Source organism: Monodelphis domestica, chromosome 1 (genome assembly GCF_027887165.1).
Source record: "Monodelphis domestica isolate mMonDom1 chromosome 1, mMonDom1.pri, whole genome shotgun sequence".
Classification (NCBI taxonomy): domain Eukaryota; kingdom Metazoa; phylum Chordata; class Mammalia; order Didelphimorphia; family Didelphidae; genus Monodelphis; species Monodelphis domestica.
In genome coordinates this window covers 321,068,126-321,088,513 of record NC_077227.1, presented here as the reverse complement: position 1 = coordinate 321,088,513, position 20,388 = coordinate 321,068,126, and the positions used below count along the sequence as shown (strand labels likewise).

The following is a 20,388-nucleotide window of genomic DNA, read 5'->3' as shown; positions in this document are numbered from 1 at the left end:
CTTATCAAATAAGTGTGTTCATTAAATAAAGAATAAGGGAAATAAGCTCCCTTCTGGAGTTACTGAAGCAAGATCTGTGATCCTGAACATTCAGATACTTTCAAAAGAAAAAAAAAGAAATCATATAGCAATATAAACTGCCTCTTAATCACATATAACTGTATTAACAACCAAGTTATTTTATTCTCCTGAAATTAGTTTTGATCCTTAAATTGTGACTTAATTTTTTAAAAAGATATGATGCTAGAAATTTAATGAGATTTAGAGTTCCCTGTAATAAAATAGTAATCTCAATAATACTAGATAATCTCCAGTTATCTGTGAGAGATCTTGGTTAATTAAAAGCCAGATAAGAAGAGGAACTAAAATAATTAGTTCTTTTAATTGTTTCCAGGAACATATTGGAATAATGTTGTTCCACGAGGTACTGCTTCAGCAACAAAATGGGTATTTGTGTTGGCTTCTGCTGCTCCTACTAAAGAAGGTTGGTCAATTTTTATTGAGTTAAATTTAATGCATAGGTCAGTTTATAAATAAATTCAAGCAAAATTTTATTTATTTATTTATTTATTACCTGATAATGAATGGTATTGTCTTTTAGGCATCTTAAATACATACACAGATAAGATTATGTAGTTTTCAAAATATTATTATTAGCCATGGCCATGGGCAAAATAATACTAGCCACATAAAGTAGTTTAGATATGGCTATCCAAGGGAGCCAGTGCTTGAGAAAAAAAAATCAATTTTCCTAAACTTGATTTATATCTAAAAACCTTTATCCCTTTTAGAGGGATAGACAGAGTTTGTCTGAAGTGCACAACAGATGGTTTTTCATTAGCACACAAAAATACTCCTCAGTAAAATTGAGGAGTAGGTGAGTTTTGTCCTCCCCAACTCTTTTTTTGTACCACTTTCTTACTTCCTGGCAGCCTCTAACATACTCTTAAAGCTTCCTTGGCTTTATTTTCTCTCTGGCTATCCAAATCTTTGTTACTTCCACTCAGACCAGTCACACTAGAGGTGTCCTTTGCATTTTTCTGTCCTTTGAAATTCCTTTATCATATCATAGCCTCCTATCCTTGTGTCTCTCTCACTTCTAAATTTTTTCTAAGTCCTTAGTGTGACCTTTAGTCTCTTAGGCTTCCTGTCTATCACTCTTATCTTGCTCCACTTTCCTCCCTTCACAGTCTTGACTCTATGATCAGTTCATCTCTATACATTCTCCTATTCTGGAATCTCTTGATCCCTTCTATACTCATGCCTTCACATATTCCAATCCTTGATTACCACAGCCTGCCCTCTATATGCTTTCCCTATTCTTACTCAGTTTCTACTGAAAATTATAGGAGAAAATTGCACACAAAAAACCAAACATGTTATCTGATCTCAATTGCACCCTTAATTGATAAGCTGTAATACTTATGTTCAAACCAGATTGACTCTATCACAATAGTCACAGTAGATAATCCACGTCTTTCTTTAAGACATTAGCTCAACTTCCTTCTTCCTCTCAACAAGAAACTTCATCTCCTACTTTGTTATAAAATAGAGGCTATTTGCTTTGAATTCATCATGAACTTTTCCAAACTCTTGTCTTGTCAGAGCCAACCTCAGTCCTCTATTTGTGCCCTTGATCCCACTGTCTCATATCTTTTTTGGGAACTTTTCTTTCTAGATCATTTTCTTTCAGTATCATCTTCATTCTCTCCTTTGTCCACTGACTTCTCCCTATTGTCTACCAATATACCTGTCTCCCCAACTGTTAAAATACCATTGCTCCACCCCTAAAAACTCTTGTTCTCTATCTTCCTTTACATTTTTCAGCCCAAATCCTAGAACAGGTTGTTTACACACTTGTTATTTCATTTCCTTGCCTCCTGTATGTTTTGTGTATGCATGAGAGCTCTTTTTTGATTAACTTAACAATAACTAACAAACATGACTATTTCAGTATACAAAGAGTAAAAAGCATATGTGAAACTAAAATTCCCTTATGAATAATTTATTTTTTAAATGCTTATTAAATTTGACATGGGAAGGACAAAATTGCCCTATTTGTTTGTGGCGACTGAATTTCTTTTCATTTTTTTGGTAGTTATTACATACTTTACTAATGCTCTTTTCTTTCTTTTTTTTTTTTAAACTACCCACTGACGTAACCTTTTTACCCCAAATAGAAGTCCTCCCTTGAAACAAATGAAGTTGTTCAAGCAAACATTTCTTCACACTGAAAATATGTGAAAATGTGTCTTATTCTGTAATTCTAGTTCATCATCCTTCTGTTAAGAGGTAGCTAGTATATTTTATTATCAATCTTCTGAACTTGGTTACTTCATTGATTAAAATTGTGTAATCATTCAAAATTATTTTCTGATACATTACTATGGCCATAAAAATTGTTATCCTGATTCCATTCCTCTTCCTCTCTGTTCTTATCCCTTGTTTCTCTGAATATCTTATTCATCATTTCTTATTGTATAGATTCATTATTTCTTATCATGTATAGCTTTCCACTTGTAAAAAACCCAATTCATTTTTTCCCAATTGATGGAGACCCACTTTGTTTCCAATTCTTTGATACAATAGAAAGTACTGCTATAAATATTTTTATACTTATATATAGTCTTTCCTCCTGTCTTTGATCTTTTTGTGATTTTTTTTCCACCTTCCACCAAGTCTCACCCATGACTTCAAGAAGCTGTAGCATGCACAGTGGCCATATCTCAGTAAAACTGCCTTGGCAGATGGGCTAAATCAGGTTGAGGGTACCAGGTTCAGACCTGTTGGTGAGTTAAGGTGATGTTTACTCCAGGCATGTGAAGACTTCTCCTAGCAGAATGGGTGGATGAGAACAATTTTTTCTAATGGCCATGAAGGCAGCAGAAGCAGGAGTTGTGGAGCACTTCTAGCTTGGTCAGACATCAAAGATGCCAAGGTCATCTACTGCATCCTAGGCCATTGTCTTGCCACTGGACTTTGATGACTCTGGAAGAGAGATTGAGGCCAATGACTTTGTACAACTCTGTCTCACTTAAACCCAACTTGTGCCTTCAAGACATCATTCATATGCTGTCATTAGTCTTCAAAATACAAAGGATGAACAAGGTACACTTGTTTTTTAGCCCCTTTTAGTTCGGACCCAATACTGGACTAAAACTATTCTCTTTGGGATTACAAACTATCTTTTAGCTGCTTACTTCTCTGGCTCTTTTGACTCTAGGTCTGACCTTATTTGACTTGACCATTCTTTGTCATTGGTTGCCTTCTTTTCTTAGATAGTATCTCCTCTCTTGTCTTTCATGACATAGTTCACTTAGTTTTCTTCCCACCTTCCTGACCACCTCTTACTAACCTTCTTTAAAAGGTCAGCATTCATTTCCTACCTACTAAACATGGATGGCCCCAGTGCCCAGTCCTGGTACCTCTACACCATATTCTCTCTTAATGGTTTCATCAATTCTTATAAATTCGGTTCTTCTTATTAAATGGTTTATTATTGCTCTTTTTGACCTTGCTTTCACTTTCCAATGACCCCCCTGCCCATAATAGAATTCTTCCTTTTAATAACAAAGAACAGCTAAGCAAAATAAACAATACATATGAGCTGTTACTGAACATGAATGGCTTATTTTGCACTTTTAGTCTGACACTCCTCTGCTGAGAAGGGGGTGTAGCCTTACCAACATTCTTTTTTTTTTTAACCCTTACCTTCCATCTTGGAGTCAATACTGTGTATTGGCTCCAAGGCAGAAGAGTGGTAAGGGCTAGGCAATGGGAGTCAAGTGACTTGCCCAGGGTCAGGATCACACAGCTAGGAAGTGGCTGAGGCCGGATTTGAACCTAGGACCTCCCGTCTCTAGGCCTGGTTCTTAATCCACTGAGCTACCCAGCTGCCCAGCTGCCCCCCCAACATTCTTTTGAGCTCAATTTGGTCACATCATTGGTTAGAATTCTGAAATCTTCTCATGTTTTATTCATTATATTATAATTATTATGTTGTGTTGTATTATGTCATATCATACCACATTATATTCTCATTGTGTTCATTGTGTGAGTTGTTTTTCTGGTTCGTTTTTTACTATACTCTGTATCAATTCATACCAGTCTTCCCAAGTTTCTGAAACACTAGATTTCTTTGTCCAGTTGCTTCAGGGTCTTACCTAGTCTTTTTTAATCAGCTTTTTAAATTTGTAACCAATACCAAATAGTTTTGATGATTACTGCTTTAATTTTGAACAGGAACCATTTTCTTTTGGAATTCATATATAACACAGTACCTTACAATTGAATCAAACTATATTTTTAGGATTTTGTTGATGCTAAAAGGTATAATAAAGGTAAACAAGTTTGTAGAAAATAAAATGTTTTACCCAATAAATAAATGATTGTACATATATTAAGGAAATTCTCTAAAAGAGAGGCATAAGTTGTCAAGTCGCCTGAAATTTTATTTTCTAATAACCAGAGAAAAGCAAATTAAAGTAATCCTTAAGATACTGTCTTATGCCCATTAAGTTGGCAAAGGTATTTAAGACTAATAGTTCAAGATTGGGGGCAGCTGGGTAGCTCAGTGGATTGAGAGCTAGCCCTAGAGACGGGAGGTCCTAGGTTCAAATCTGGCCTCAGACACTTCCCAGCTGTGTGACCCTGGGCAAGTCACTTGACCCCCATTGCCTAGCCCTTACCACTCTTCTGCCTTGGAGCCAATACACAGTATTGACTCCAAGACTTTGGAAGGTAAGGGTTTTTAAAAAAAAATAAAAAAAAAATAGTTCAAGATTAACTGGACTATGGAAAAACAGGATCTTTATTCTAGTTGTAATTTATCTATGAATTGGTACAGTCTTTTTGGAAAGCAATATGACATCATCCAAAATGAGCTACAAAACTATGCATACTCTTAACAACATAAAGGATATTAAGCAAAAATAGTCCTGAAACCAGTAATATTCGTAGCAAAATTATAAAGAAAACCTGTGTGCCCAACAGTTAGGAAATGATTGAACAATGTGATATGTGAACATAATGAGATATCATTGCATCACAAATGACTGGATGTGAATAATACAAATGTACTGAAGAAGATAGAATCAAAAAATATATAATCTATAAAAATAAGAATAGCAACAAAATCCAGAAAATTTTAGAAGGAATAAAACTAAGCAGGAAACAGAAATAAGCAGGATAATTCAGCAACCTATCTTGATAGAGGTAAATATAGAGAGCTGGTCTCAAAGCCAGAAAGACCTGGGTTCAATTCAGTTCATGTCTCTGACAAACCTGGCTTGTGAGACCTGAGACGAGTCATGTGATCTCTCAGGTCTCCAGACAATTCTCCAAGACTAAATCAAAGAAAAGGTGTTAATTGGGACACCTAAGTAGCACAGTGGATAGAATTCCAGGTCTAGAGTTGGGAGGACCTATATCTAGCCTCAGACACTTCTAGCTGTGTGACCCTGGGCAAGTCGCTTAACCTTAAATTGTCTAGCCATCGCTGCTCTTCTATCTTAGTAAGGATTTCTTTAAAAAAGGAGAAAGAAAGAAATTTTAAAATAAAGAAAAGGTACTTATCAGCATTAGTAAAAGGGAGTTTCCCCATCAGAGAGTTTACTATGCTAATGAAACCACAGGCCCTATCCCTAACTATGCATATGACTTATTGAGATAGATTTTTCTATATGCTGCTGGATATTTTGTTGTTGTTGTTAACGTTAATAAGCACATTTTAACAAAGTAATAAAGGGAGTTGTTTCATGTACAGTCTTAAAATATTCTTGATTGTGTATCTAAATGTTTGATATTTACTAAGTTTAGAATAAGAAATTGCTTAAAGAATAGGTTCATTATTTTGGCACTCTCCTTTTTAAACATTGCCAAACTTTTATCCAAAGTAGAAATTGAATATTCTTTTTACCTTATTAGGAAAATTAGGTTATATGATCAAGATAGTCTCATAATAATGAATGTCAGTAACTAGTGCAGTGGTTCAGGGCTTTCCAGCTTTAGGCTGTAAAAAAATAGCTGAGATTTTTAGATAAAAGAAAATTTCTTTATTTCTTTTAATTGTGTTTTTTCCAGCAATTCATCTAACATTTATTAAATACTTTTGAGTCCCAACTCTATTAGGTGTTTGGGAGGAAAATGTAGAAAAGATATTATTCTTACTCTTATGAAATTTACAATCTGGAGGAGTATAGAATATGTACACAGATAACTAAAATTCATTTGTTAACTCATTCATTCAGGAAATAATTTATTAAGTGACTCTGATGACCATAGTTCTTGGGGAAGGAAGGAAGAAGAGAGTATATAGGACTTTCTTTGTGCTAGATTCTGGGCTAAGCACTTTTTACAAATATTACTTCATTTGATTCTCACAACAGCCCTGAGAACTAGATATTATTATCTTCATTGAAGAAATTAAGGCAGAAGTTAAATTCTTTGTAAACACAGCCAGTAAGTATCTGAGACTGCTTTAGAATTTGATTCTTCTTGACTCTGGGCCTAGCACTCTATCCACTGATAAAACATCATAATAATAATGATAAAACATAAAACATCAGCTGTTTTTAGTTGGCATTTTTCTAATCATCATAAAAGTTATTATTTCAACTGATAAGTGTCTGAATTCAGACTGAAACATGCTTTATTTCACTTCTTTTTTTATTTGTGATCTTCCACAAAATGATTAATATGGAAAAATGTTTTACATGATTGTACTTGTAAAATCTATATCAGATTGCGTACTCTCTCAGGGAGGGGTGGGGATGGAAAGGATGGAGAAAGAGAATTTTTGGAACTCAAAATAAAAAAAAACATGTTAAAATATTGTCTTTACATGTAACTGGGGAAAAATAAAAAATATATATTTTTAAACTCCATAATCTCTAAGTTCCCATCCAGCCTTAAATTTCATAATTTTCATCATTTCTTCCCTTAATAGTTTTTTTATTGGATTAATTTAATTTAATTTATTTAATTTTCCCATTTGAATTAATTTATTTAGTCAATTTAGAACATTATTCCTTGGTTACAATAATCACATTATTTCCCTCCCTCCCTTCCACCTACCCTTCCTGCCGCCAATGTGCAATTTCATTGGGTATTACTTGTGTCCTTGATCAGAACCTATTTCCATGTTGTTGATGTTTGCACTAGAATAAAATATTTTTTAAAAAGAAAAAAAATTCTTCTAGTTCTATTTAGATAAGACCCTGCAAACTGGCAAAGATGAGAAAACATGGGAATAGTCAGTGTTGGGGGAGTTATGGAAAGGGAGGCATACAAGTACATTGTTGGAAAGCAATTTAAAATTGTGTAAATAAAGTGACTAAAATGTCCATACCTTAAGACCCAGAGATTTCACTACTAGATTTACAGACTGAATAGGTCATTATCATGAATAAATTTCTCATATATTCCAAAATTTTAATAGCAGCACTTTTTGTGGAGATAAAGAATTAAAAGCAACAAATGGATGCCCATAATTTGGAGAATTGCTGAAAAATGGTAGTACATAAATGTGATATTACTGTCCTGTAAGAAATGATAACTGATAAATACAGAGAAGCAAAGAAAGATGTACATGATCTGATGCAAAGTAAAGTAAGGAAAACCAAGAAAACAATATACACAGTGATGACAATAATCTAAGTAGAACAACTACAAAACAATCAAGAGTGAACTTTACAATGGAGGAAGAGGAGAAGGAAGCAATTGAATCTCAGAGAGGGGAAAACATTCACATTCAGTTGGGTATACAAATTTTACTTACCCTAAGGGAAAGGAGGAGGGAAAAGGGATTAGAAAAAGAGAGAGAACAAAAACAATTTTGAGTACAGACAGGGTCAAAGGAGTTATAGAATTGAATAAACAGAGTGAAATAGGATGGAGGAAAATACACAAGTCATAACCCTGAAAAAATTTTGTCAAACCTATAGAGAAGTCATTCCCCAAAGATAATATGTGGTCAAAGCATATGAACAGGTAGCTTTGAGGCAAAATAGTTATGGAAAAATCACTATTGAATGGAGAAATGCAAACAAAAAGAACCCTGAGCTACCACCTCACACTGATCAAATTGGCTAATATGAAAGAAAGTGACAAATGTTGCAGGGAATGTGGGAAAATTGAGATACTAATGCACAGTTGGTAGAATTGTGAACTGCTTCAACAATTCTGAAGAACAATTTGGAACTATGTCTTAAGAGCTCTAAAATTTTATCCTTTAATCCAGCAATAACCCTTAATAGAGTTATATTCCAAAAAGATAAAAAAAAAGGAAAGGAACCTATATTACAAGAATTTAGGGATGCCCCTAAATTGGGTAATGGCTGAGCAAATTGTGGCATATGATTGTGAGGAAATACTATTGTGAAATAAGAAATGATAATCAGTATGCTCTAATTAAAACCTGGAAAGATTTACACGAACAAATTGAAAATTAAATGATCAGAACATGGAGAACATTGTATATAGTAACAGCAATATTATAAGATGATCAGTTATGAATAAATTAGCTATTTTCAGTAATATGATGAACAAAGATAATTCTGAGGAATTTATGACCATGATGAAAATTATATCTACCTCCAGAAAAGGAACTATGAAATCTAAATGCAAATCAATGAGTATTTTTTAAAACTTTATTATTTCACTTGTTGGTTTTGGATTTTTTAAATCTGTTTTATAGCTTGACTAATATGGAAATATGTTTTGCATGATTGCACATGTAAAAGCAATATCAAATTGCTTGCCATCCCAGGGATAGGTGCATGGAGAGACTAAGTGAGAGTTTAGAACAAAATTTTTTTAAAAGAATGTTTAAAAAATTTTTTGCATATAATTGAGAAAAATAAAATATTCAATTAATAAGAAACAATTAAAATAAGTGAACATTACAAAATTATAAAGAATAAGCATGGCTCCAAAGAAGAAATATGCTGATTGGTTTTGTTAATTTTTTCCTTCTCTTTTTTTCTTTTAAAAAATTATTGGGGGGGGGCAGCTGGGTAGCTCAGTGGATTGAGAACCAGGCCTAGAGATGGGAGGTCGTAGTTTCAAATCTGGCCTCAGCCACTTCCTAGCTGTGTGACCCTGGGCAAGTCACTTGACCCCCATTGCCTAGCCCTTACCACTCTTCTGCCTTGGAGCCAATACACAGTATTGACTCCAAGATGGAAGGTAAGTGTTTAAAAAAAAAAAAGTATTGGTTATATGGGGTGACTTTCTGGGAGAAAGGACACAAAGGTAAACAGAAGGATACTGGGATAAATTTTGGTGGCATAAAAAACAAAAGATGACAAAATTTGTTTTTTAAAAAATGAGTCCCTGTCCCTAGGGCATCAACTATCAAGCTACAGGACATATACACGAATAGCTAATGCATAATAAGTGCTTTGGAAAGGTTAAGAAAAGTCCTATGTGACATGTAGAAGGGGAAGAGGGCCTTGTCTTTTTTATCTCTGTTGTTTTTCACTCTAGCTGTGTTGGCAGCAATGTTTCAAATAAACCTGGTGTTTGAGTTTGAGTTTGCTAACCATTAGAAATATGATAAATGGGGGCAGCTGGGTGGCTCAGTGGATTGAGAGCCAGGCCTAGAGATGGGAGGTCCTAAGTTCAAATCTGGCTTCAGACACTTCCGAACTGTGTGACCCTGGTCAAGTTACTTAACCCTCATTGCCTAACCCTTACTGCTCTTCTGCCTTGGAACCAATACAGTATTGATTCTAAGACAGAAGATAAGGGTTAAAAAAAAAGTATGATAAGTAATAGAAGTCACCAGCAAATTTATATTTTAGTCAATATAGACTATACAAACTTTCTAGGTAGTTTGCTTGACATGTACAAAGTAAAGTAAAACACTTTCTTGCTCTACATTTAGGCTAGATGACTCACTTGTGAATGGTGGCTTAACAATAAGTGTGGTTATTTCCCTCTTCCACAGGAAGCTTTTTGTGGCTGTGTCAGAGTGCCAAGGATCTGTTTTGTGTGAGTGACCAGAATCCACAATTCCGTCCTTCTACAGTTCAGCTTCCTCCTGACACTGAAATGATAGCATACTCTGCCTGCCAGGATGCCATATGGGGCTTAGATAGCTTTGGGCAAGTGTTTATCAGAACACTGTCCAAAAGCTGTCCAACAGGAATGCATTGGATGAGGCTGGACCTTTCTCAGCTAGGTATGACTATTGAGCTATTTTTCTTTAAATTATGATTTAAATCATCTACCATGCTGCAGACATCTGATATGGAGCAAAAAATGTTGAACTTAGAATCCAGAGATCTTCACATTTTGGCTCTGAAACTTCCTAGATATGTGACCCTAAAGAAGTGACTTCATTTTATTTTTTTAAAAAAGAGTAGCCATATTTATACCAACCTGCTTCATTGGGTGGTTTTGAGGAAAGCATTTTTCAAAATCTTAAACTGTTAAACAAATGTATTATTATTATTATTATTATTATAGTTTTCCTGGACAAATGACGTTAACAAATATATATATATATTTTTTAAACCCTTACCTTCCGTCTTGGAGTCAACACTGTGTATTGGCTCCAAGGCAGAAGAGTGGTAAGGGCTAGGCAATGGGGGTCAAGTGACTTGCCCAGGGTCACACAGCTAGGAAGTGGCTGAGGCCGGATTTGAACCTAGGACCTCCCGTCTTTAGGCCTGGTTCTCAATCCACTGAGCTACCCAGCTGCCCCCCCCCCCCAACAAATATTTATTAATCACTTTAAACCAAGTACTTTGAAAGTGATAAGGATATAAAATGAAACAAAAAAATACAATTCCTGGCCTCAAAGAAGCATGTACTCAAATGGGAGATATATGTAAATAAATACATACATCTAAGATATATTCTTAGTAAGTGGATGGTAGTCTCAGAAGGGAAGGCACTAGCAGTTGGAGAGACCAGGAAAGGTCTCTCTAAGAAAGTAGAATTTGAGCTGTGTCTTGAAGGAAGCCAGGGAAATTAAAAAGGAGAAATGAGGAAGAAGAACATTCCAAGCACGAGAGATAGTGTAATGGAAATTTCAATAATAACTGAGAAACACCTAGTTAGTCCAAAGACCCCAAAAAGAATAAAGCAAATTATTATAACCTCCATTAAAATTCATCAAATATGTCCAAAAGATCAATTAATTATAATAAAAACAATTAACAGTTAACCAGGATACAATTCAGGATGTAGAATTAGATAATCTGATTTCTAATTGGAGGAAAGTTTAGGGGCTTACCGAGATGGGAGGAGGGAGTAGGTTTCAACCCTATTGGGAGGGAGATAAGTAAGTTTTATCTTAAAATCTTAAATCTTAAAATGAAAAGATCTTGATTAATTATAACTACCTGTACATATAAAACAATGGATGATTTGTATAGTCAATTTTGTCATAGATGAATAAGAGAAAAATAACAAAATGAAGGAGAATACATGTGTCAGCACAAGATAGAGTCTGTGCTCTCAAGTTAAAATCTGATTGGTCCTTCTGATTCTCACACTAAACTAATTGCATTTTACACATGGTCTTTCTGATAGAGTATAATTATTGGGAACAGCAAGTAGGCTAAAGAAGTTGGGTCATGGAGTTCATGGAGGAGAACAAAATGTAGGAAGGCTAGAAAGGTGGAAAGAGATAAAGTCATTAAGGATTTTAAATGCCAAATAAAGGACTCATGTGATTTTGGGGGTCATAAATAGCCACTAGAGTATATTGATTAGAGAGGGGTGGCATTGTTAGACCTGTACTTTAGGAAAATCATTTGACAGCTGAGTGGAGATTAGATTAATGTAGAAGGGGCATGAAGTAGGGAGGACAAAGGAGGATATTGCAGTAGTCCACATGTGAGAGGTGCTAGAGGACTATAGTAAGAAAGGAGAGGCAATGCATAGAGAGGAGGAGACTGTCAGAGATGTGAAGGTAAAAACCACAAAATATAAAACCAGATTTAATTTGAGGGTAGGTGCAAATGAAGAGTTGAGTATGCCACAGGTTATGAGCCTGGTTGACTGATAGGATGATGTTGCCCTCAGTAGTAGTAATAGGGAAGTTGGCGAAGAGAGAGTTTTGTTTTTGCACATGTTGGATTTGAGATACCTGTGGGACATCCAATCTGACTTGTACAAGAGGCAATTCAACATATAGAATTCAAGCTCATGAGTGAGACTCAGTCTAATTATTTAGATAAAAATACTCATGTCTAGAGTTTAGTCTGTGGGAGATAATGAAATGACTAAGTAAGAGGGATACTGTACAACAGAAAGAGAAGAGGGTCTAGGACTGATCTTTGGAGGCACTCCTAAGTAGAGGAAACTGAGAAGAAATGGTCAAACACATTTCCTTATTTCACTTTATAACTTAGACCCAAAGAAAAGATTGACAAAAATTCACCTCATTAAGTTGCTTTACTTTGGGAAATTTCTCCTGAAAGTTTCTAAATTTCTTAACAGTGCCACAGGCAAGGTCCCAGCCTCACTTGCGACTCCAGGGGTTCCTGACAGGTGGTGAACTATCACTCAAAAAAATAACAAATGCGAAGACAGCTGTATCTTTACGGCCATGGGAATGCTTTGCATCTGATAGCTGCTCCGCCATCCCCAGACTTGATATTTATTTTTATACCCATTTTCTTGGCACACAGATACATTACCTAACACACACATGTCTAAATGGAAATAATTGGAAAAGTGATACATTAACTTTTAACAAATCACTTGATGAACATTCTATATTCTTGTATTGTGATTACAGACAGCATAAAGGTTTCACACAAGATAAATGATTTCGTCACAGGTGGCTTTGAGATACCTGTGGGACATCCAATCTGAGTTGTACAAAATTTTCTTATTACCCTGTGAGGAGTTTTGAGCTTACAAACAATCAAGGAAAATTACTTGTTGCTTTTAATAAAAAGAAATAATCAATCAAAACTTCTTAAAAGACAATTCACCAATCATATCATTGAGGTTGAAGGGTACTGGGAACACAATTCAGATTTAATATTGGACTGGTCATTTTTCAGGGTTTACTGGGGAGTTTCCCACTGGTGAATTATTGGTTTGTGAAGTCGAGTCACTGAGGCATATTGAAGCTTGTTGTATCTATACGTTTTATATGGGCCTTTATGATTGATTTGTGTGTTGACTTCATGAGAATAAGTTTCTGCAAGTGGGAAAGTTCTGGGCTTGGCCTGTAGCTGTGGTTTTACTGAGGATTATGTGTCTAAGTAAAAGTTAACCCATGGTAGTCTTTTGGGATTGCATTTTAGGGTCTGATCTTTTGGTGATGTTTTAGAGAATTAGGGTACAGATTTTTGCTCTTGCATTATTTCTTCTGAGACTAGGGGGAATAGTCATATCAATTCTATAGGTAGGGATATTGATGAGAGAGGTCATACAAGGGGTTAACTTTTACTTAGACATATAATCCTCAGTAAAACCACAGCTACAGGCCAAACCAAAACTTTCCCACTCACAGAAACTTATTCTCATGAAGTCAACACAAATCAATCATAAAGGCCCATACAAAATGTATAGGTACACCAAGCTTCACTATGCTTCAGTGACTCGACTTCACAAATCAGCAACTCATCAGTGGGAAACTCCCCAGTAAACCCTGAAAAATGACCAGTCTAATATTAAATCTGAATTGTGTTCCCAGTACCCCTCAACCTCAATGATATGATTGTTGAATTGTCTTTTAAGAACTTTTGATTGATTATTTCTTTTTATTAAAAGCAACAAGTAATTTTCCTTGATTGTAAGCTCAAAACTCCTCACAGGGTAATAAGAAAATTAAGCCACCTGTGACGAAATCATTTATCTTGTGTGAAACCTTTATGCTGTCTGTAATCACAATACAAGAATATAGAATGTTCATCAAGTGATTTGTTAAAAGTTAATGTATCACTTTTCCAATTATTTCCATTTAGACATATGTGTGTTAGGTAATGTATCTGTGTGCCAAGAAAATGGGTATAAAAATAAACATCAAGCCTGGGGATGGTGGAGCAGCTATCAGATGCAAAGCATTCCCATGGCCGTAAAGATATAGCTGTCTTCCATTTGTTATTTTTTTGAGTGATCATTCGCCACCTGTCAGGAACCCCTGGAGTTACAAGTGAGGCTGGATCTTGCCTGTGGCACTAAATATTACATTTGACATGATATTAATTTTCAGTATTACAGAATACTCCAGATACAATCTGATGAGGGCAAATAATGAGTGAAGACTTTTGAGCAGAAGAATATCATAAGGGGTTACTTAACCCTAATTACCCAGTCTTTACCACTCTTCTGTAGAAGTAAGGGTTAAAAAAATTGTGTGTGTGTGTGTGTGTATGTATGTATATATATATAAAACAGTATTGAAAGTGTATATATACACTTCCAACTCTGTAATTCTAAAACTGCTTTGCTTATCTAAACTTCTTCTGTTTTCTTATGTTCACTTAAAAATGTTTCATTGATGCTCATTTTTCGTTTCTTCCTTTTTAATCACTAATCACTATTTCTTATTCTCTCTCTATAACTCTTGCCTCTCTCCCCAAAATAAAAATTCTTACAGTAAAAATAATCATCAATCATCAAGGAACATCAAAACAAATACATACATTATCCATGTCTGAATTTGGATATACATATCAGGAAGTAGTAAAAATGATTCAAAATCAGTCTTCTGAATTAGTCTTTGCATTCTTAAGAACTCTGAAGTCTTTCAGATTTGTTTTCCTTTATTACAATGTCATTGTCATTGTAGAAATTGTTCTCCTAGTTATGCTTATTTTATCATCAATTCATACTTCTGCATTAGTTCATTCAAATTTTCCCATACAAATTCTTTGAATTTGTCCCTTTCATTATTTATTAGGGGTCAGTGGTAGTCCCAATATTTTCATATTCCATAATTTGTTAAGCCATTACTCACTTGGGCACTCACTTTGTTTTTTAGTCCTTTGCTTCTTCAAAAAGTGTTGCCATAAGTATTTTTATACATATAGGACCTTTCACTCTTTCCTCTCTTTGGAGTACATGCCTAGTGGTGGTATAGTTTTGTCAGAGGGTATGCATAATTTATTAACTTTTGAGATGTTCTGGAATGGCTGTACCAATTCACAACTCTACCAACAGTGCATTAGGGTACCTGCACTTCCATAGCCTCTCCAATGATTGTCAGGATCTTTTTTTGTCATCTGACCATTTGTTGTGGAATGGAAGCTCAAAGATGTTTTAATTTTACTTTTTCTTTTTATTATTCAGTTGGAGCATTTTAAAATAATATTGTCAATAGCATGTATTTATGAGAATTGCCTTTTCATTTCTTTTGACCATTTATCTCTTAGGAAATGTCTCTTGTTCTTACATATTTGAATCAGTCTCTGGTTATCTTTGAAAGTCCTTTATGACTAGGTCTTAACTTGCCTTTCAAGCCTGATTAAAGATTATTTCCCTTCCTGCACTGTACAGTCCAGACAGACTGATCTTGTTACTACTGCTCAAACAAGATACTTCATATCCTGTCTCTGTTTCTTCGCACTGGTTGTCTCTTTTTGCATGCTCCTTATCTTTGTGTCTCAGAATCTTTTCTTCAGAATGCTGTTCATGTGACACTTCTATATCAAACCCTTCCTAATTCCCAGCTGCTAGTGCCCTCCCTCCAAGGAAAATTGCCTTATAAATGTTTTGTAGAAATGTATATTTGTACATATTTTCTCTCCAATAAAATGGGAACTCCTTGAGGACTGGGACTATTCCATTTTTATCTTTACCCAAGATTTAAGCACCAGAACCCGACATATAAGATACTTTTTTTTTTAACCCTTACCTTCCATCTTGAAGTCAATACTGTGTATTGACTCCAAGGCAGAAGAGTGGTAAGGGCTAGGCAATGGGGGTCAGGTGACTTGCCCAGGGTCACACAGCTGGGAAGTGTCTGAGGCCAGATTTGAACCCAAGACCTCCCATCTCTAGGCTTGGCTCTCAATCCACTGAGTTACCCAGCTGCCCCCAATAAGATACTTTTAATAAATATTTGATTGATTGTTCCAGGTGAGAGGTGATGATGGATCAGGAAAGTCTTCTTGGAGGGATTAGAATTTGAGTTGAACTTTATATGGGATTGGATAGAGACTGAACAAGCAAAATAGAAGACACGAGCAAAAATATGTAGGTAAATATAGGTAAGTGTGACACATTGAGGGAACGGAAAGTAGAATAGCTTGGCTGGAACCTAGAAGATTGGTGAAGAGAAATTTGAAAAGAAGTTTTTTTAAAAGGAGGAGGGTACGATATTATCGAATCTTGAAAGCCATGCAGAGGAATTTGATTGGTAACTCAAAGGAAGGAAAGTAGGGAGCCACTGAAAGTGACATGATCAAAGCTACATAGAAGAGGTTATCTTGATAATGGTTTGAAGGACAGTGGATATGGAAAGAGCTATGAGTTAGGTTGTACTAAGGGTCTGAATTAAGGCAGTTAGCGATGAGAATAGGTCAAAATACTGTTAAAATAAGTTTTATGGATACTTCTTTTTAATGTCATTTAAAATAAATATATATAAAAGTATATATTTTAAATATTTTAACCCCTTTCTCCCTGTGTCCTTTGATTTATCCTTTATCTGTGAATAAATAAAAATAGTTAAGCAAAACTGACATAGCAAAATGTGTCTGATAGATAGAATATTCTGCAACTATATTCCTTTCTCTTTCTCCCTTCTTTGAAATAAGGTAAGTGATTTGCTCATCTCTTTTGAGTTCAAGATTGGTTATTACAATTACTTAACATTCAGCTTCATTTTTTTGATATTTTTAATTTGCATTGTTATAGTGTATTATTTTCTTGGTTCTGTTATTTGTACTTTTCATCAGTTCATATAAGTTTTCCTATGTTTCCCTGAATTGATCATGTTCATTGTTTTCTTCTAGTGTAGTTTATATTCTACTACATTTGTATACTACAAATTATTTAGACAGATAAATATCAGATCTTCATTAATTAAATAATCCAGTACTTGAAATCATCAATCTATTAGACATGAAATTAGTTTCATAAATTTTTAAGAAATGAGTTATAAAGGGAAAAAACTGTTGAATACAAATGTAATGAAGCATGGAATAGTAGCACAAAGGTAGAAAATGAAATAGAGAAATCACAGCTACTCACATTTTTAAAACACTTCCAAATTTGCAAATCAGTTTTCTATGTATTTTTCAATTGATTCTTGCACTGACTCTATGCTGTAAGAGTAGCAGAAGTTTTTATCTCCATTTTGCAAATGAGAAAACAGCCTCAGAATGATTTGTGAATTTGTCAGGCTCACAGAGCTAATAGGTATCAGAGCTTTTTATCCAAAGAAGATATTGTTCTGGCCTCACAAAAATAATGGTTCAGTAAGGGAATAGAGAATGTTCAGAAATACAAGTAACTAAAATGCAAAGCAGAATGAGATGAATCTTTGAAAAGATACAGTGTGGTAAGGGAGTTCAAAGGAGAAAAATATCAGTTCCACCAACTTCACCTCACCCAACAGAGTTCTATACAAAGCCCACTGGGGGTCAGTCCTGAGCTGATTTTAAGTTTCTGTAAGAAACTTGATATTTGAATACAGGTCCTCTGACTTCAAATCTGGTTTTCTTTTTACTACCATTGTTCTTAGGATACTTCTTTATTTTTTAAAATGCTCCTATATGTTTGCTTATTTTTTCCACCAGACAGAACAGTAAAATAGGCCTTTTGGTTTGCTTTTTGTTAGGACCAGATGCTCCCCACTCTTTTCTTTCTGTGTTCCTGGTACCACTCTCTTATTGACCTTTGCCAGTCCCAAATAAGGAAGTGAAGGTCCTTGTAGCAAGAGAATAATCATGTGGAAAGTGGTGCCAGCCTTAGCTCAGTGGAGCTATCTCATAGGTCCTCCCCAACCCACACCACATCTCAGTACACACATAGAAGCTGCTTTTCTCCTTGACACTGAAGTAGATGCTTTATCTCTGGAGTCTGGCATCACTCTTGATTATCAGATCAAAAGGGGACATTTCTGTGAAAAAAGCCTCACTTCTTTGGAATCTTTTTATACTCATACTCTTAAAAACATTAAGCCTTTAATATGTCCTCTAACAGAGGGATAGTGTTATTTTGATTCTGCTACTGATTTAGTTTGTAGGCAGATTTTTTCCACCAAATCTGTCTTCATTTCAATAAGACTTTCCTGATCATCTGTTATTTGCCTAGCATTCTATGAGGAAGAAGCTATGGGAAAACCTGAAAAAAAAGAAAGCAATTCTTGTCTTCAAGGAGTCCATAATCTGACTCAGTTGATCTCTTACTCCTTTGAAACAAGATAAAAGAAAACAATATGTAATCAATCTTGTTCTGAAATAGCTAGTTCAGACATTGTAGTAAGAGGCCAAGGAAGCAAGCGGTCCTTCAGTCTGTAATTGACCTCATAAAGTTCTCAAAATCACATAGTCTTCCTTAGCAGTATGTATCAAGCTTATTATATATGTCAAAATCATTATGTTTATCAAAAGAGTAATGGAGTAGCTCTTTCTGTAATCATCACTGTCATCATCATACCACACATTAATGTAGCACTTTACAGTTTACAAAGTTTTTCATTCAGGACAATCTCATGAAATACAGGGGTTGCAAGTGGTATTATTCCTACTCTATAGATGAAGAGACTGACTCTTGGGGAGATTAAGTGCTTTGCCAATAGTGTAACACAACAGGTAATGGAGTCAGTATTTGAAGTAAGATCTTCAGGCTCCAGGCTCAAATGCTCTTTCAAGTTTATCAGAACTTAATCATTACAATTAAAAAACATTTTTAAAAAGTTTTCATATGACAGTCATTTCCAGATATTCATTCTCTCTCTCTCTCTCTCTCTCTCTCTCTCTCTCTCTCTCTCTCTCTCTCTCTCTCTCTCTCACTCTCATAATTCCTTCCTGCTCCTCCTCCACCCTTCCAAGATGTAGAAAGTATTTCATTATCTATCTGCCCTCTGAAACCAGTATTGGTTCTTTGCATTTAATCTGAGTTCAAGCTATTGTTTAGTGATATTTTCAATTATGTATGTAGTCATTATGTATTTTCGTCATTTAGTTCTGCTTTCTTCACTCTCTTTATACAGATCTTATGTCTCTCCAAATTTCTTGTATTTCCTATGGTGTAATAATCTTTGTAGTTTTAAGTGGAAAAAAGTCATTATGGTTACCAGTGGAATGTTAAACTGTAAATTCCTTGAAGACAAAAATAGAATGTTTTATCTGAAAGGCAGTGTGGTAGAGTGGAAAGAATGCTGAACATGTTAGGAGGAAATCCAGTTAAACTCTTTAACATTTAATAAATGTATAGCTCACATGGTCATTGTAAGGAAAGGGTTTTTTAAACTTTAAAGTATAACGTTGTTATTATGAACTTGAGCTATTTCCCAGAAAACCAAGAAACTAGTAAATGCTAAATTCTAATAAAGTAGATCACCAAATTCTTCTAGTCTTTGTTAATAATATATTCAAATTTTTTTTAGGACAGCATAGTGAAGAAGAATTATTGAACTCAGAGTCAGTTGATCTGGATTCAAATGTCAGCTGTTTTGATTGCCATTTATTTGTCCCTGGGCAAATTTCTTCATCTCTATGAGACTCTTTTTCTCCTGTGTAGAATTGAGATAACATTCAAATGAGATAATGTGTATAAATGCTTTGTAACTACAAGGCACAAAATTAATGTGAATTATTATATATGAGAAACTGAAACTTGATCTCAAGTCAAAAATAAAAAAGTTGGATTTCATTTTAGCTTTGGGGAAAAATGTTTTAAAAGTAAAACTAAACATAAATCCTTGATTTAATGAGAAATGATCAGTTGAGTTGACTGAAGACTGTCTAAACAACATATATTATTTTCTACTCTCTTGGAAAGGGGAAGGGATATATTTTCTTTTGAACTATTTTAGTAATAATCTCTAGGACATTTTTGATTAGGTAACTTCAAGTGTCAGAGTACTCAAATAGAATAAGATACATGATCTTTGTAACTTAAGATGAAACAAAAACATTCTTTACCGTTGTTTTTATTTTACTGGTAGCAGTGTTATTTGGAAGGACATTGTCTTTCAAAATATTCCTTCTTTTGAAAAGTGCAAAATAAATGCATGTTCTCCTCTAGAGATGTAAATGATATCAAGCAATGATATGCAGTGCTGTATTTGATCACACTGAAGCATGTTAAGGTCAGACCACTTTAACAGCTGGGACATCATGTCCCAGGATCATGTATATTAGACACTGGGTGATGCACAGTTAAAGAGGGTCTTAAATTCTATAACTGTGTTAATTAATGTCAAAGAAGGATGATAATTTTGACCTTTGGATGTCCCTTCCCTTT

The 20,388-nt window shown here is 34.7% G+C and overlaps 1 protein-coding gene across 6 annotated transcripts in view; it reads left to right on the top strand.

Annotated features, from left to right (window-relative positions):
• The window catches only part of TECPR2 (tectonin beta-propeller repeat containing 2), a 145,639-nt gene that overhangs the window by 64,194 nt on the left and 61,057 nt on the right, over nucleotides 1-20,388 (top strand). For 5 of the 6 annotated variants that reach the window (XR_008915085.1, XM_056811225.1, XM_056811226.1 and 2 more), the window contains 2 exons: nucleotides 395-484; nucleotides 9,950-10,183. Coding sequence is in view for 5 of the 6 variants with exons in the window: in XM_056811225.1 (XP_056667203.1) it covers nucleotides 395-484; nucleotides 9,950-10,183 (324 nt within the window). In the remaining variant the exon portion in view is untranslated. The remainder of the gene's footprint in view (nucleotides 1-394; nucleotides 485-9,949; nucleotides 10,184-20,388) is intronic. The other variant, XM_056811227.1, reaches the window with a different exon arrangement.